The 19,185-nt window shown below is 43.6% G+C and overlaps 1 protein-coding gene across 3 annotated transcripts in view; it reads right to left on the bottom strand.

Moving 5' to 3' along the window:
• LOC140910415 (cilia- and flagella-associated protein 337-like) overlaps positions 1-19,185 on the bottom strand; it is a 75,079-nt gene that overhangs the window by 29,687 nt on the left and 26,207 nt on the right. For all 3 annotated transcript variants that reach the window (XR_012158578.1, XM_073341210.1, XM_073341219.1), the window contains 7 exons: positions 18,805-19,035; positions 17,686-17,768; positions 16,652-16,744; positions 13,537-13,582; positions 7,637-7,683; positions 5,939-6,056; positions 4,224-4,293 (listed from right to left, as the gene is read on the bottom strand). Coding sequence is in view for 2 of the 3 variants with exons in the window: in XM_073341210.1 (XP_073197311.1) it covers positions 4,224-4,293; positions 5,939-6,056; positions 7,637-7,683; positions 13,537-13,582; positions 16,652-16,744; positions 17,686-17,768; positions 18,805-19,035 (688 nt within the window). In the remaining variant the exon portion in view is untranslated. The remainder of the gene's footprint in view (positions 1-4,223; positions 4,294-5,938; positions 6,057-7,636; positions 7,684-13,536; positions 13,583-16,651; positions 16,745-17,685; positions 17,769-18,804; positions 19,036-19,185) is intronic.

Below are 19,185 nucleotides of genomic sequence, written 5' to 3'. Positions count from 1 at the left end.
ATTGAAATCTACATGGGCTAGGTAGATTAGGTAGGGGTTTTATAAGCTTGCTTAAGGGAGTAGTTTTAGTATGTTTTACTCATTTGGCTAGAGCAAATGAGACGCTTAAGAAACTGAAATAGATGTAAGGACTTTCATTTGATTTCATCATATGTGGAGTTCCAGGTAACAGTACTGGATATTTTAAGATGAAAAATTAAGGGAAGTATGGACCATGAATTAATTTGGACTATTTTCAGCACTATTTTCAGCTTTCTGTGATGCTTAAATAAAGGAGAAACTTGCTGTATCACACTACTTTGTGGTATATGAATACTGCTTTGTATATTGAAGTCATTTCATTCAGTTATTTGCACTGAATAAAAGAGCCTGCTCCTATATCCCCTGAAGTCAATTGGAGTACTGCTATTGACTTTTCTAGGAGTAGGAACAGATTGGAGGAACCTAACTCTGGTCCTAATTCTGCATGTGCTTACCTGCTTTGCTGAATCAGGGCTCTTGAGAGGTGAACACTCACATCTCCCATTGCCTACCCAATGAGATTTGTGGGTGCTCAGAACTGCCTATGCCTATGGGCCCAATGTGAAGAAATTAGATTATCTGAATTTTTAAGTGAACCAGGTACAAATCTTTTTCACATGCATTGGTTATTTAAGGACTGACTGAGGCGAGGCAACATAAATGGGGGAGGGAAAAACCCCATAAGCCCCGAGACAAAGAAATATGACAATCATACTGTTGTCAGTTAGCACTTGGCTTGGACATCTTTTTATTAACTCATTCCATAACCATGAACATCTGTCGTTTGCTCTCAGGGTTCCCAGACATAGCTGAAAAATACAAAATGACTTCTGGGTCATCTATTTCTATGGCTATCATCCTGACTGATGGACAGTTTCCATCCTACACATTTGCAGTTCAGTGCCCTAAGAGGAACCACACACTCCCTCCCAAGACCAAGTCTATGATGTAAAGCATAACATGAACAAACAAGAACATAGTTCCAAGCTGGTTCCACTCCCCAAACCTGAAGAAACACCTCTCCAGCAGAGTTTGGAACTTCTTTGGTTGCCACAACTCAAATACCAAAACATCAAACAAAAGACACATTTTTATATTAATTGCTTTTACGTTGTGTAAAACAGCCTGCTTTTGTTTATTGGGCTAAATACATGAGTAATGGATATAATGGCCTGTGATATACAGCAGGTCAGACTAGATGATCTAATGGTCCCTTCTGGCTTCAAAAAAAAAAAATCAAACCTATGAATCTGCGGACTCTGCATCATAACAAGACTCTCCTGTATAACTTGTGTAAAATAAGATTGTTCTTCACAACCTGCATGATAATGGTAAACCAAGTGCCAGCTTTGGCCAAGGCCCTAAGAACTGACAAACTCATAGCTGAAAACCAAAACAGCTCAACAGTATATTAGTTTTGTTCAAAATAGGTATTAGTCTTATAAGAATGTATTTAGTGTTTAGACTCTATGAAATGCTTGTAAATTGCTGCACACATTAATCTCACCTGTAATGCCTGTATACCATACTATAAGGAATTGTATAAGTTTTGCTTTTTAACTTTAAAAATGTTTGCTCTGAACTTGTGAGCCCAGGCACAGGAATCAAGATTAAATGAGCCATTAAGAAACATGACAATACAAGGGATTGGTGAATGGCCCTATCAAACCTTGGAAATGCTATGTGCAAGGGAGCTTTTCACATGGACTGGAAAGCCAAATGTAAAAGATAAAACAGGGCATAAGAAAATTTGTCCTCTCTGCTATTTGAGCACTCACAGGGTCAGAGACTCTAAAGTGAGGCAGAGATCCCCAGGAGTTAGCAGGGGGTCTGCCCTGAAAGACACTTTTGTAGCTAATTAGTTCATTTTATCATCCATTTATCCTTATATTGTGTGATGTTATGGTCAATTTATATGCTATTTCATATAGAATTAATGTATGATAAACAGATTTAAATTGTAGGATTATAGAATTATAGGACTGATAAGTATGTAGGTGTGATAAGTGTGTAGTGGGTGTATAAGTAAAGCATGGCTGGAACACAAGGCCTACAGGCTGAGACCTGTAAGTCTTTAGCTTAGCCACACTAGGACATAGGTTTAAGAATGCTGGACATGAATGAGTGACCTAGGAATAACTCTGTGCCCATAAAGTCACAGGATTACTGCCAAAGATGTGCCAAATAGTGATGTCACAGAAAAATGGATTGCAATAGACTGAAATGCATTGTCCAAGGCAGTAGACACCTGATTGTAACATCTTTAAATGTCTGTCTGGACCACAGGATACATGTCATGCATAGATGCTAATGAGAATAAGAGGAACTACAAAAAACCTGCGAAAAATCAAACTCCCCAATATTCATGGGGTGTGGAAGTACAGATAAGGAAGAGGGTTGACACCTTCATGCATGTGCATAAAGTGTTAGGTGTGGTCAGAACTACAATATAAAAGAGAGTTCCCAGGGTTGGGTATGGGAAGATCTAAGGGATGAGCCCACGGGAAACCCCTACAGGAACTATTCCTCAATCATCTATTGAGAGGTCCTTCGGACCTTAGAATATCTCTGAGGATGTGAGTATGACCACAGCCATAATTATTGCATAGGTTTTTGTAGGATTTCTATATGCATGGCTAATTGTAACTTTATTTATTGCTTTAATAAAACTTGTAGCACAGATAAGACGTTGTACTTGTGACTGTGTCTGTGGTCATTATCCTTGGACTCCATGTGTTTCTAGAGCCTCCAAATTTGAGAAAAGCATCAGAGGCAATTTCACTCTGTTGAGTTTGAAACTGTAGCAACCTGTGCCGAATGCATGGTGGTATAATACAGCATCACTCAATTCACTTTAAATAAAATAAAAAGGTTACACTTTGAATTGACATATTACCACATCTCTGTCATGTTTCAGAATCATAGATGATAACTCATATGTTTGCTTGTTTTAACTTGTAAATAACTAATTTCTTTTTCCTGTTTAAACTTGTATATAGTTTATTACAGGATTGGCTACAGGCCTTGGTGTAAGATCTAGGGTACCAACTGATCTGGCATAAGTGACTGGTTTCTCAGGACAGGAAGCAATCAGAATATTGTGTGATTTTTGGAATCATTTATCACTAAGTCCAGCTTGTCTGGGTGACACGATAGACTGGAGAGTCTAAGGGGACTGTCTGTGACTCCATGGTAAGACAGTTACAGTGATCCAGGAGTTCATGTTTGTTACTGGGTTGGTGAAATCTAATTATAGAACATACCACCAGTTTGGGGTGTCTGCCCTGCTTTTGACAGTCTGCCCTGAGGTAGGTACTCATGGCCGTGAGCCACTCCAGACAGTGTGACAGCCTGCACACAGAGGGTACAAATTATCTGTTGAGCAATGTTCTTGAACGAGCAATGATAAAAATATCAGAAGGACTAGAAAATATTTCAGAGAAATAGGAGATGGGTAGTAAACCTGTCCCAAGCAACTGGCTTTTATACAGTAGATAAAAGGAGGTTTTTACTCACTACATTAGTGTGTGTAAAACACCATGCAAACACTAGTCTTATGGTATATCCACCTGGAACAGGAATGAAAGAGTTGGCAGTCTCAGGAGAAAGCCTGTTCTTGTAAGGTTTCCACTAATAGCCACATAATTGTGATGGAAACAAGAGAATAGATAGTTTGGACAAACATACTGGGCTTGATGCAGGCCCTTGTCAGAGGTACTGTAAATCCATGGGAGCAGGGATACAGCAGTGAAAGCGGCTTGTGACTTGCCTTCTGCCAGAAGGCCCATGGCCAGCTGGTTCATCTCCCAAACTGAGTGGGGCTGGTGAGGGAAAGGGATTGGGCCCAAGCCAGCTGGGACATGCACTGATTGGTGTGTCTCCTATGCAGCCCCAGATGGCATTTAAAAATTGCCCTTACTTCTGACTCAGCTGGCTCTGAGGACACAATATGCCCTTGTGGAAGGTCATTCTAGCCTCCTAATGATAGGATGTTTAGCTGAACTAAATCAGAAGACTGAAAAACCCTTTGAGATTCTCCCATTACCAATTACAATCTTACACACAGTGGCACTACTAGAAATAAAGCCAACTAGGTGACAGCAAAGTAAGATTGCAGACATGGAGATGGAACGGAGTGTAAATCAGAGAAACATTAAATTGAAAGAAATTCCTAGAGGCCTTAATAGGAGTAAAATGGTTACCTATTACTAAAGCTGTAGGTTCATGGTTGGAGGTAGAAATCACTGCTTTAATGGAATCATAGTAGTGCAGCTAAAAGGAACAGAACAAGAGATTACTGTTATATATGAATGATACACAATACAGATTAGAAGAGAATATAATCTGCTGGGATTATTTCATTTGTTTCTGTTCTTATAATGTTTTTCTTTCTGAAGGCAGGATGAATAATAAGAACATTTAAAGTTGTTTGCCTAAGGGTGGGTTGAGTGGGTGCATTACAGTGGCTCTTATTCCAGCACGTTCCTGCTGTTTTTCTCATGTAAAAAGGGCAAAATGCGTGTACCTCACTCCTTTGTGTATCCAAAAGCATGACATACAGATTCTAAGTTCCATTTCAGGACTCTCTGCGGAAGTCAGAGGCTTCCCTACTTCTTCCCTGATGGACCAGAACATGGAAAACAATCTGCTACTTCATCTGAGCTACAGTCGGCTTGGTGGGGCCCCCACTGCTTGCAGAAAGCAGCAACAGCAGCATTAGAAAAGTAAAAAAAATACTCAGCTCCCATCATGTACCACGGCATGTAACCCCCAGACTGGTTATCGGCCTTCAAGAACGCAAAACACGACCCATAAAGCTGATTTTAGAACAAGTCTTGACCCTTCCTCCAAGGTCAAGGAGGGTCCTCCAGGATCTAGCCCAATGTGGTGCTGCTGCACAAGGGTTCAGGATTTGGGAACCTGATGTCTGAGCCACACTTATCCAATGACAAGCACGCTGGGGGAAGAGGAAGCCATTACTCTAGATATGAAAGGGGTGTAAAGCTGTGCAGAGGTTACTCCAGTGCTAAGGCTGCAATAGTGACCCAGTTGCTTGGTCTGTGCAATGGGGCTAAAATTCTTTCTAGATATGAGGGCATAGCTTTAAAAAAAAATGTATGGTGCTATAATAAATACATTTTATCTCTAGTGCCCTGAGCAGATACAAAATTTGTATCCACATCCAGTTCACAATCTGCAAAGATGGTCCATGGATAAAAAGCGGATATCCACAGATTTGCAGGGCTCTATTTATCTCATCAGATCAGCTAGTGAGACAATGTATAAATATGCCACTAGGACTATCTTTAACATTCCAAAACTCAGAATAGCTTCAGAGAGCTATCAAATACTTCCTTTTTATCCCCCAAAATGACACTGTTGAAAGGTCAAGAATGGGCAACAGTCAGTCCAGGGGCAGTGACAACTTCAAAGTTTGTACACCTTGCAGTCAGGGCTAGAAGAGATAGAGAGCATTTCTTTAGTTCCATGCCCACTCTCCTTTAGCTTCTGACTTTGGATCCTGGGGGTGCAGTAATCCCAAACTCAGATCTCTCCTTATTCAGGCCCCAGCAAGGAGTTTATGCACTTGCCTAACTTTAAAAGCTAGCACTACTGAAGTCCAACTGAAAACTAAACAGGTGTTGAATTTGGGCTTCACAACTTTCAATCTGAATTTCATGCCTTATTCTCTATTGTCAAGCCCTCATTCTATCAAGTTTGACAGTTTGTGCCATTTTCCTGTTCTTCCTATCATACTGCTGACAGTGCTATTCTAATTGACAAATAAGAGTTTTTTTCTGTAGACTGACTAGATGCTGTGGCTGAAACCTTATTTACCTATTCCCATGACAATTTCATTTGTGGAAAACTTTCTATTTTATTTATTTTGGAGTGAGAAAGATTTTGGTTCTTTTACCTGTGTAACCCAGTCTCCATGCACTTTCCAACGAATGTAAGTCACATTTGGAGAAAGAACAGCATTCTCAATGCTAACACTAGGCAGGTTTTCAGCTTTTGGCAGTTTCTTCCACGTTCTGAAAAATCCAGGGACAAAGAAGAGAAGAGAAACAGCAGCCATCATCCTTAAGTGCTAGGAAGCAAATATTTCCTCACACTCCTAAAATCTGGACTATTTCTCTGGCATTAAACTCCCAACCCAAGGTTGTTATTTTAAAAGATTGTAGCTATTTATCTTGCCTTTTGGGATACTGAAAAGTTGCCCCAGCAATTTCTGATTGTAGGCTGCTCCAGCAGACACCCTGCTGAGGAAAGAAGAGTAGCTGCTGGAGAAGCCAGCAAGGGATCTGCCTGGGTCTATGTGACAGGGCGACAACTCACCGCTGTGGCGCCTCCTGCTGGTTGTCCAGGAAATTAGCTCTTTTCAGCCAGGAGTGCCCTCTGCCAGTCAGTGTCTTGCCTGCAACTGGCCCCATGCCCCTCCCAGACCTTGGTGCCTTTCTAGATAAGGGTTCTGCCCCCTGGCAATACCCCCTCAGTCTGGGTCTCCTCTCCCAGGGAACCCCCAATCCCTCCCTTGCCTCAGTGGCTACTCTCAGTCATCATCTAGCCCCCACTCCCTGGGGCAGACTGCAGTCTGTACCACTCATCATTGGCAAGGGGGGAATCAGACCAGCTGCTGCTGTTTAGGTCTGGGCTGCTCCTCTGCAGCTTTACTACTCTTTTGTGGGCCTTTACCTCGGCCTGCAGCTCCGCTAGGCTGGAGCTCCCCAGCTCCCTCTGCCCTTCCCCAGCACTGCTCTGCCTTAGGTACCCTCTTCAGCTTCCCAAGCAGCCAGGTCCCTCTCTCTCCATGTAGCTAGAGAAAGTGGCTGTCTCTGCTCCTGGCTAACAGCCCTCTTATAGGGCCAGCTGTGGCCTGACTGGGGCGTGGCCCCACCTGTGGCTACTTCTGCCAATCAGCGTAGCTTTCCTCCGGCTACAGCCCTCTCTTAGGCTGTTTTAAGCCCTTCGAGGCATGGCGGGGTGACCATCCCGCCACAGTCTATATTAGCAAGGATCCAGGGAGGCCTGGCGGATTGGGGAGGGCAGACCACTTGCTGGGAGTCACTAGTGGGCAGGGGTCTTACTGGGGGAGGGAAAAAGGCAGCCATACTCTTCCAAGCCCTGCCCATGTGAATTGCCAAAATGAAACACTGCTTGGAGTAGATCTTGTGGCTTTCTGAGCTCCTCCTTAGTATGGCTTGAATGTGCCCATGGGCTCTACTGGGCTCCTGGGTCCTGGCTCCCTTATGACTCTGGGCAAAAAATAATTAGTGCCATCTCCTAAATGCCACCCACTTATGGCAGCAAAATGAGAGGTCACTCACAGTAAATTGTGCAGTCTGTGACTCTTCCTCTCCTCCATGAGGAATTAAATAGTTCATCCTCATCACTGGGTATCTGAGTTAAATGTCAACAAAGTTAACACTGCATGATTTGGAAGAGTGGCTGGATGGCACTCAGAGTGCCCTGATCCTTGCCTGGGGCCAGAGTCAGGGAGAGGCACCCTGCCCTAGCACCGGGCAACTTACTCAACAGGGCGCGCAGAAACCTCTGACTGGGGGGGGAAGTTTTGTCAGTTTTTAAAATTACATCTACAATGTAAAGTCCTTACCGTAGGAGCTCCCCCACAGAAGACAAAAGCAAGATATTCACACACCCCTGAAAAGAGAAAAAAAAAGTTGTTATAAAAATCTAAACGGATAGGGCCAAATCCTGTAGTTCTTATTCAGCCCCTGAAGTAAGTGGGAGGAGATTTACCAGAATAAGAATTTCTGGACTATATTTAGCAGATGGATAATTAATGTTGTATAGACAAGGTGGGTGAGGTAATATCCTTTATTGGACCAACTTTTGTTTGAGAGACACAAGCTTCCAGGATCCCTGGGTCCTATCACAACATGTGGTATACCTCATCCCATGCACCAACAGCAACTATATGGACACAGGCGCCGACTTTCCAATGTGCCGGGGGGTGCTCGACCCCCAGCTCTGCCCGAGACTCCTCCCCCACTCCACCCCACCTGCCTCTTCCCATCCCGTTCCGCCCCCTCCCCCAAGCACGCCGCATCCTCGCTTCTTCCCCCTCCCGCCCAGAGCCTCCCGCATGCCGTGAAACAGCTGATTGCAGTGGGCGGGAGGCGCGGGGAAGGAGGGCGATGTGTTGATTGGTGGGGCCTTCCGGCAAGCAGGATGCACTAGGGAGAGGGGGAGGTTCTGATATGGGGGCTTCAGCCACAAGGGGGTGCCATACTTTATCTGAGCTGGTCACAGCTAGAGCCAGGAAGTGCTTTAAAGGATCTTACAGTGAACACCTCTGGTATATCTCTCTGGGAAGGAAGCTCTGTAGTCAGTCTGTATCTGGTACAGAAGCCTGACCTACAAGTAGCAGTCCTGCAACCTACTGTATAAAAGGTGTACCTTACACACCCCATCCATTGGATAATCAGGGAGACTGGCCAGGAGACACTTCTAGGACAGGTCCCTGATTACCCAAAGATCTAAGGGATGCCCCGTGAGTTCATGGCTTATATTTAAGCCCCTTTGTTTTCAGATTAAACCAATTTTTACCAAAAAAAATCCCAGGTTTTACAGAAAGTATTATTCGTTTTTTCTGATTTTCTCTACTTTTGTATCATTCAAATATATAAAAAATAACTTGTTTTATTAGGAAAATACAATACATTGCATGAGATATATGTATTACGATAATACCTTAGTCTGTTAATACATTAATACAAAAGCTGCCTGTTGAAGTAAGGCTACGTATTAGTGTAGAAGATAAAACAATAAAGAAAACAGGCACGCATGCAAGCTCTGAAGTGCATGCAAATTTGAACATACTGATGAATCTCACGCCCATCATGTACACATTTCAAACTATTCGCAGATAACGGTTTAAAGATCTGACACACTAAAATGGAAAGAAAACGAAAATCTGTATCAGAATATGTTTCAGAACACAGGTTTCAGAGTAACAGCCGTGTTAGTCTGTATTCGCAAAAAGAAAAGGAGTACTTGTGGCACCTTAGAGACTAACCAATTTATTTGAGCATAAGCTTTCGTGAGCTACAGCTCACTTCTTCGGATGCATACTGTGGAAAGTGTAGAAGATCTTTTTATACACACAAAGCATGAAAAAATACCTCCCTCCACCCCACTCTCCTGCTGGTGATAGCTTATCTAAAGTGATCACTCTCCTTACAATGTGTATGATAATCAAGGTGGGCCATTTCCAGCACAAATCCAGGGTTTAACAAGAACATCTGAGGAGGCGGCGGGGGGGTAGGAAAAAACAAGGGGAAATAGGTTACCTTGCATAATGACTTAGCCACTCCCAGTCTCTATTCAAGCCTAAGTTAATTGTATCCAATTTGCAAATGAATTCCAATTCAACAGTCTCTCGCTGGAGTCTGGTTTTGAAGTTTTTTTGTTGTAATATCGCAACTTTCATGTCTGTAATCGCGTGACCAGAGAGATTGAAGTGCTCTCCGACTGGTTTATGAATGTTATAATTCTTGACATCTGATTTGTGTCCATTTATTCTTTTACGTAGAGACTATCCAGTTTGACCAATGTACATGGCAGAGGGGCATTGCTGGCACATGATGGCATATATCACATTGGTGGATGTGCAGGTGAACGAGCCTCTGACAGTGTGGCTGATGTTATTAGGCCCTGTGATGGTGTCCCCTGAATAGATATGTGGGCACAGCTGGCAACGGGCTTTGTTGCAAGGATAGGTTCCTGGGTTAGTGGTTCTGTTGTGTGGTATGTGGTTGCTGGTGAGTATTTGCTTCAGGTTGGGGGGCTGTCTGTAGGCAAGGACTGGCCTGTCTCCCAAGATTTGTGAGAGTGTTGGGTCATCCTTCAGGATAGGTTGTAGATCCTTGATAATGCATTGAAGGGGTTTTAGTTGGGGGCTGAAGGTGACGGCTAGTGGCGTTCTGTTATTTTCTTTGTTAGGCCTGTCCTGTAGTAGGTGACTTCTGGGAACTCTTCTGGCTCTATCAATCTGTTTCTTCACTTCCGCAGGTGGGTATTGTAGTTGTAAGAATGCTTGATAGAGATCTTGTAGGTGTTTGTCTCTGTCTGAGGGGTTGGAGCAAATGAGGTTGTATCGCAGAGCTTGGCTGTAGACAATGGATCGTGTGGTGTAGTCAGGGTGAAAGCTGGAGGCATGTAGGTAGGAATAGCGGTCAGTAGGTTTCCGGTATAGGGTGGTGTTTATGTGACCATCGTTTATTAGCACTGTAGTGTCCAGGAAGTGGATCTCTTCTGTGGACTGGACCAGGCTGAGGTTGGTGGTGGGATGGAAATTGTTGAAATCATGGTAGAATTCCGCAAGGGCTTCTTTTCCATGGGTCCAGATGATGAAGATGTCAGCAATATAGCACAAGTAGAGTAGGGGCGTTAGGGGACGAGAGCTGAGGAAGCGTTGTTCTAAGTCAGCCATAAAAATGTTGGCATACTGTGGGGCCATGCGGGTACCCATAGCAGTGCCGCTGATCTGAAGGTATACATTGTCCCCAAATGTAAAATAGTTATGGGTAAGGACAAAGTCACAAAGTTCAGCCACCAGGTTAGCCGTGACATTATTGGGCATAGTGTTCTTGATGGCTTGTAGTCCATCTGTGTGTGGAATGTGGGTGTAGAGGTTTTCTACATCCATAGCCCCATCATCTCAGGCATTGGCACCCTGACAGCAGGACTGTCTGGCTATGTAGACTGCCTCCTCAGGCCCTACGCTACCAGCACTCCCAGCTACCTTTGAGACACCACTGACTTCCTGAGGAAACTACAATCCATCGGTGATCTTCCTGATAACACCATCCTAGCCACTATGGATGTAGAAGCCCTCTACACCAACATTCCACACAAAGACGGACTACAAGCCATCAAGAACACTATCCCCGATAATGTAACGGCTAACCTGGTGGCTGAACTTTGTGACTTTGTCCTTACCCATAACTATTTTACATTTGGGGACAATGTATACCTTCAAATCAGCGGCATTGCTATGGGTACCCGCATGGCCCCACAGTATGCCAACATTTTTATGGCTGACTTAGAACAACGCTTCCTCAGCTCTCGTCCCCTAACGCCCCTACTCTACTTGCGCTATATTGATGACATCTTCATCATCTGGACCCATGGAAAAGAAGCCCTTGAGGAATTCTACCATGATTTCAACAATTTCCATCCCACCATCAACCTCAGCCTGGTCCAGTCCACAGAAGAGATCCACTTCCTGGACACTACGGTGCTAATAAACAATGGTCACATAAACACCACCCTATACCGGAAACCTACTGACTGCTATTCCTACCTACATGCCTCCAGCTTTCATCCTGACCACACCACATGATCCATTGTCTACAGCCAAGCTCTGCGATACAATCGCATTTGCTCCAACCCCTCAGACAGAGACAAATACCTACAAGATCTCTATCAAGCATTCTTACAACTACAATACCCACCTGCGGAAGTGAAGAAACAGATTGATAGAGCCAGAAGAGTTCCCAGAAGTCACCTACTACAGGACAGGCCTAACAAAGAAAATAACAGAACACCACTAGCCGTCACCTTCAGCCCCCAACTAAAACCCTTCCAACGCATTATCAAGGATCTACAACCTATCCTGAAGGACGACCTATCACTCTCAAAGGTCTTGGGAGACAGGCCAATCCTTGCTTACAGACAGCCCCCAACCTGAAGCAAATACTCACCAGCAACCACACACCACACAACAAAAATACTAACCCAGGAACCTATCCTTGCAACAAAGCCCGTTGCCAGCTGTGCCCACATATCTATTCAGGGGACACCATCACAGGGCCTAATAACATCAGCCACACTATCAGAGGCTCGTTCACGGGCACATCTACCAGTGTGATATATGCCATCATGTGCCAGCAATGCCTCTCAGTACTGTGTCCAGTTTTGGGCCCCACACTACAAGAAGGATGTGGATAAATTGAAGAGAGTCCAGCGAAGGGCAACAAAAATGATTAGGGGTCTGGAACACATGACTTATGAGGAGAGGCTGAGGGAACTGGGATTGTTTAGTCTGCAGAAGAGAAGAATGAGGGGGGATTTGATAGCTGCTTTCAACTACCTGAGAGGTGGTTCCAGAGAGGATGGTTCTAGACTATTCTCAGTGGTAGAAGAGGACAGGACAAGGAGTAATGGTCTCAAGTTGCAGTGGGGAAGGTTTAGGTTGGATATTAGGAAAAACTTTTTCACTAGGAGGGTGGTGAAACACTGGAATGCGTTACCTAGGGAGGTGGTAGAATCTCCTTCCTTAGAAGTTTTTAAGGTCAGGCTTGACAAAGCCCTGGCTGGGATGATTTAATAGGGGATTGGTCCTGCTTTGAGCAGGGGGTTGGACTAGATGACCTCCTGAGGTCCCTTCCAACCCTGATATTCTATGATTCTATGTACATTGGTCAAACTGGACAGTCTCTACGTAAAAGAATAAATGGACACAAATCAGAAGTCAAGAATTATAACATTCATAAACCAGTCGGAGAACACTTCAATCTCTCTGGTCACGCGATTACAGACATGAAAGTTGCGATATTACAACAAAAAAACTTCAAAACCAGACTCCAGCGAGAGACTGTTGAATTGGAATTCATTTGCAAATTGGATACAATTAACTTAGGCTTGAATAGAGACTGGGAGTGGCTAAGTCATTATGCATGGTAACCTATTTCCCCTTGTTTTTTCCTACCCCCCCGCCCCTCCTCAGACGTTCTTGTTAAACCCTGGATTTGTGCTGGAAATGGCCCACCTTGATTATCATACACATTGTACGGAGAGTGATCACTTTAGATAAGCTATTACCAGCAGGAGAGTGTGGTGGGGGGAGGTATTTTTTCATGCTTTGTGTGTATAAAAAGATCTTCTACACTTTCCACAGTATGCATCCGATGAAGTGAGCTGTAGCTCACGAAAGCTTATGCTCAAATAAATTGGTTAGTCTCTAAGGTGCCACAAGTACTCCTTTTCTTTTTTCAGAACACAGGAAGTGTTTGAAAGTTTTAAAAAAACAAAAACAGGAGAAAAGGATGAAGTTGAGTGTATGCACTGCAAATGGTGTGGCCCAATTATTAAATTTAAATATTTATAGGCTAATGGGTCTAAGTCTACAACGTAAACTGTTTATTCAAATGAAAAGTTTTATTTGGGGATTAGAGATATATTGTTTTCTTAAAGTCAAAGGTGGCATTGTATTTAAGTTCTGTTTTAGTTCCGCAGCAAGCCACATTGAATTCCGTTCATCAAAGCGTTAATTTACTGAATACTTTTCCCCCCGTCCTTCCATCCACCAAAATAAACCCCAATATTTATCCAGAAAAATTATTAATAGTTTTTTCCACCAATTTTCACCTGTTTTTGTTGTAGTAATAAACACTGATAATTCCCTGGAAAAATTAAATAAATGACGGGCCCTACTTATATCAACCACTGTTTTGTTGTTGTTTTAAAAAAGACACCAAAAAAATCTACCTGGTCATCACCATATAGAATCATGCACTCATCAGGATCAGTGCAACTAAAAAAAGATGGAAAAAAGGATAAGTGCAATCTAGTCAAAACACTTCAGTTTAAAAGAAATAAAAGTCGGACTGAGTGAAACATACATTAGACAAAACAAATGCCATGTTCACAGCCAGTGGTGGATTAGCCACTGGACCAACGGGGCCCAGGTGCCCCAGCCAACTGGGGGGACCCCAGAAAAGTGGGCACCCCAACCTGCTCTGCCTGCCTAGCACTCCTCCCCACCTTGTTCTGGCCCAGGGCCCCACAAACCTCTAATCCGCCGCTGTTCACAGGTGTAGCATTCTGTGAAGACTAAATTCAGGCCTGGTATAAGGATAAATGTTCTCCTTAACTCAATGGGAGGTCTATCTACTTACACCAGGGACAAATTTGGTCCCCACCAGTGTTGTGGATGGTGCAAACTGCAAGTAAATGTTAATGGAGAGAGAGGGCTGCTTTATCTTACATATTGCTGATAACAGGTTGGAATATGACGACATTCACGCAGCCTATCCTGTTAAGTGTGAAACCACAACGAACATCATCAAACCAGCGAGCAATATGCATGCGACAGAGATTCCTGATAACCCAATGGCCTAGGATACCTAAAAATCACATAAAGCTCTGGGATGAAGACAATGATCAATAATTCTGCTCCTCAGGCATAATGGAATTTTCTGTCACAAAGGTGAAGCTCGTCTGTGCAGGAGACAAGAACTTATTAGAGGCTGATCCAACACTGCATAATGAATTCCCCTAGGAACTGAGGGCCACCACAAACCTCACTACCTTCTGCTCCAAGTGAAAGGTACACATCTTTGGCTTCTTTTCTCTGCCATGAACACACAGAGAGAGAACAAACCACACATGACAGATGTTAGTTGTGTTGTTTATGCACTACCAGAAGGCACTCTGATACTACAGTGATGAGAGAGATAGAGGTAGTGATGAAGGAGAACACAAATAGAATACTTCTCTATGTTACCCCTGTTTTTGCACATCCACAGAATGACAAATTGGTGAAAATTACTTCACTACTTTGACACAAAGTGTAAGCCACTCCCTCATTCATGTCCCTGCTCAATTTGGCCTTGACATGTTCAGGGACCCATTTACTCCATGTTGCATTTGGCACCAGGAATGTAATGCAGAATTTAATGTCATAAATGCAGAGTTTAATGCCATAAACTAGAACACAGACTGTGCACAGGGAGATTTTTTTTAAGTGAAGAAAAACAGTGGCTCAACATGTCCAGTTCTGTTCAATATCTTCATCAATGATTTAGAAAATCACACAGAGAGTACACTTACGAGGTCTGTGGTTGATATCAAGCTTGGAGGGGTTGCAAATACTTTGGGGGATAGGATTAAAATTCAAAATGATCTGGACAAACTAGAGAAATGGTCTGAAGTAAGTAGGATGAAATTCAATAAGGACAAATGCAAAGTATTCTACTTAGGAAGGAACAATCAGTTGCACATATACAAAATGGGAAATGACTGCCAAGGAAGGAACACTGCAGAAAGGGATCTGGGAGTCACAGTGGATCACAAGCTAAATGAGAGTCAAGAGTCAACACTACTGCAAAAAAAAAAAAAAAAAAAAAAAGCAAACATCATTCTGGGATGTATTAACAGGAGGATTGTATGCAAAACATGAGAAGTAATTCTTCCGTTCTACTCCATGCTGATTAGGCCTCAACTGGAGTACTGTGCCCAGTTCTGGGTGCCACATTTCAGGAAAGATGTGGACAAATTGGAGAAAGTCCAGAGGAGAGCAACATAAATGATTACAGGTCTAGAAAACATGACCTATGAGTTAGGCTGCGAGTCTGTCACGGAGGTCACAGAAGTCACGGATTCCGTGACTTTTTGTGACCTCAGTGACTTCTGCAGCTGCTGGTGCTGGCCCAAGGGCTGCCCGACTTGGGCAGCCCCTGGGCCAGCAGCAGCAGTTTGGGTGTGTGGGAGGGGGCTAGGGGCAGGGGGAGCTTACCTCAGAGTGGGGGGCTCCCCACCTTCCACAGCACTGCAGCTCCTAGGTGGCGAAGGGGTCGGGGGGAGAATGAGGGGGGCTCTGCACCGCACACTGCTCATGCCTGCAGGCCTTGCCCCCGCAGCTCCCATTGGCTGCAGTTCCTGGCCAGTGGGAGCTGTGGCAGCTGGCGCTTGTGGCAGGAGCAGTGTGCCGAGCCCCCTGACTCCTCCACCGCCTAGGAGCTGCAGAGACATGGAGCTGGGTAGGGAGCCCCTGATAGCCCTGACAACCTCCCGCCCCAGCAACAGCGGAGTCCCCTGGGCCACCTTCCCCAGCACCCGTGGCACCTCTGGACCGCCACCGCCCCGCGCCCCCCCCCATGGACTGACTCATAAATCACTACAGTACTTTTGAAATTCTACCTCAGGTAATTTGCCCAAGGTTGCATAGGAATTCTGTGTACATGAACATGAGACAGATGCGTGTTTTGGTAAGATTTTGAAACAAAGAGAAATAAACACGTTTTTATAGGAAATAAAATGAGGCTTTCCAGTTGCTTAATGATCTCCAATACGCGGTAACTACTATAGAACTTCACGAGGAAGCACTGAGGTCATTTCATCCACACTACTCAACTTCTACCACAATATCCAGTCAGAGTAATCTCCTACCTCCCACCCTCATTGCATATTTATCCGTGCACAATATTTTGGTGATAGCTTTTCAACATGCACATTACAAAGACTGATATTCACTTCCCGTTACAGCCCTGATGCACCACTGTACTTTAGCACTTGCCTAACTTTAAGCATATGAGTGTCCCACTATCTTGCTTAATAAGAGCCAAAATGTACAAATTGAAGTAGAAAAGTAAAACTCTGATCATCATCTATAGGGATAAAATGATGAACTGACAACAAAACACTGTATGTCTGACAGGATGTTGAAAAGAAATAGCACAAGATACCACACAAACAGAAAAACTGAACACTGAGATGATACCAAGACCAGACAGATATCACAAATAAATACCTTGTGTCTAAAAGTGTGCAATGAAATACTGTTGACCTGGGACTGACAACATGAACATAGAACATTGCTTACCAATAGTCAAGTTTTAAAGGGATTGCTTCCAAACCACTGATCTGGCAGTATGGTTCGAAGTTGGACATCTCATACAACTGGATTTCACGATCCCTGTCAGAAAACAAGACAGATTTTAAATGAGCAGCAGATTTCAGTCATCCCTTTGAGGCACTGTTAATCTTTTCTTTTAAACAGTTTGTCTTTTAAATTATATTTTTTAATGGGTGTGAAGTGTAGTTAATTTAAGGATGTTGTTTATCTAGCAGTCCTGGAGATTGAAATCTTCAGAGTCAGAGTGCTCTACCTACCTTGCCAGTGTGGACAGGGAGTGAGCTAGGGCACCAGGGGCTGCTTTAATGCGCTCTAACTCGCAAGTGTAGCCAAGCCCTAATCCCTGACCCTGAGAGACCTCCTCTAAGGGACCAATCTCCATGTTCACTCCATCCTTGGCCTCTTAGCAGAGGACTGTAACAAGCTTGAAATCTGTGGTGGTGATTTTTCAGGTAGGGGCATCCTTTCATAGGAATTTGGATTGAGATCACCAATCTCATTGCACATAGGCCACTGAGCAGCCATCAGATAGGAATAACTTTTTGTCATTTCATTACCAGTTTGGGCTGGATTAAATCCTGAACCTGGTATTTAAGGGTCTGGGGGTGTGGACTGGTACAATAACTTAGATTCAGGCACTTCAGGACAAGGAACAGGTTTTATGTCTTTAAAGGGGCATACACAGCTTTATGTTATGATTATTAATAACCTAATAAATGAATTAATTAATGACAATATGGTCAGCACACGCTTCCCTATTCTGCATTCCCAATCTCACTCTACACTGACCTGGAAAGACTCTCTGTGGGTGTGAGAGGGCAGTTCAGCCACCATGAGGCTGTCCACAAGAACACCAGCTGTGACAGCATTTTTGGAACTCACATCACCAACTGTTTCACTTACGTAGCGTTATTCTGCAAGTTCCCAGCCCCCAGAGATAATTAGTGCTGATAATACCACATTCAATTTTAGTTCTGATTCTGGTAAAGAACAGCACTTACCCAGTTCCCAGGATGAGTTTGTTGTAATGTGTCATAACAGTGAAATCTGTCGCCCACTTAGATTTTTTGTTGACAGATTTTTCCTAAAAAGTGAGAGAGCTAGTTGTCATCCCTACATCATATGAAAAGACAAGACACCACAGATGAGGGCTGAATCTGTTCTTGGTGACACTGTTGCAAACCCACTGAAAGGGGGTTGCATGGGTTAACTAGGAAGAGTATATGTCCTTTATAGCCAGATCCTGCAAAGCACAGGACACTTCCCACTGAATATAATGGGAATTAAGAGGCACTCAGCATCTCTTGGGATCAGCCCTTAGTTCGTTTCATTTCCCAAGTCCCTCTGAGTGGAACCATTTCTTACACACAAAGCTGCTGCCTACAGGATATAGCCCAGAAGCAAATCTCAAAACGTTATATGGTGTCAAATTATTATATACAGGTCCAACCCTGCAGGGTGCTGAGCACTCAAGTCCCACTGAACCCTGGTAGAGTTGATAGCCATTGTCACTGGATCAGGACCTACAGCACTCAAAAAAGGTTAATACCTCTGAGAAGTTACTCGTGAACAGCATCACACGCTCAGCAAATACAAGTTTGTTCTGGTGATGTTATTACCGTTTATTATCCTGTGGGCAGGGTTGTGGAGTATTCCAGAACCACCAGAAGAGGGATGGTCTAGGTATACTTGCTCCTGCCTCAGCTCAGGGAGCTTACTTGATGACTTCTTGAGGTCCCTTCCAGCCCCACATGTATGATCCTTCTCCACCTTGCTTGTGTAATTTCAGTTAAATTCAACTGCATTTAACATGTACTTTTCCCAGGTCACCTCAGGAAAAGCCAGGAGGGTGCTCAGGACCTCTGCAAATTCAGCCATTACAAACTTTTATTCCGAACAGCATGTAAAGAATCATTTCTGCTTTAAATCACCATAGAACAAGAGAGCATAATAAAAACTTATATTTTAAGAGCAGTTCCCTATCGTGCTGGTAATATAGCAGAATCAATCATGATTTACAATGTTGTACTTAAAATAAACAATTTAATTGTCAATGAAATCAAGCGTTCTAGCATTTCCATGAAACCTGAGCAGTTACTGAGAAAATAAAATGCACATACAAAAACCATCTTGCTTCGTTTCAGCTTTAGTTGTGGAGACCAGAAGGAAATAACTCCATCTTCTTGAGTCATTACTAAGGTGTTGTCAAACAGAGAACAAATGCGCAGGACAGGCTCTCCAGGAGAGCGTTCTACTATCACAGCAGGAAGCGAGAATGTCAGCTCCTTTAATCGGGCAGATGACACGTCTTGTTCTGCATATTCTAGCTGCATGTATGTGCAGAACTCATCCTAGTACAGAAAAGAGCTGGTGATTCATAGTTATAATAGAAAGACAGCGAATATGTTACTATGGTGGTGCCTAGAGGCACCAGTGAGAGTTGGGGGCCTTTTGTGCTAGGCATTTTACAAACATACAGAAAAACAAGGCACCTGCCACAA

This window comes from Lepidochelys kempii, chromosome 1 (assembly GCF_965140265.1).
Source record: "Lepidochelys kempii isolate rLepKem1 chromosome 1, rLepKem1.hap2, whole genome shotgun sequence".
Taxonomy (NCBI): Eukaryota; Metazoa; Chordata; order Testudines; family Cheloniidae; genus Lepidochelys; species Lepidochelys kempii.
This window is presented reverse-complemented; position numbering and strand designations above follow the sequence as displayed.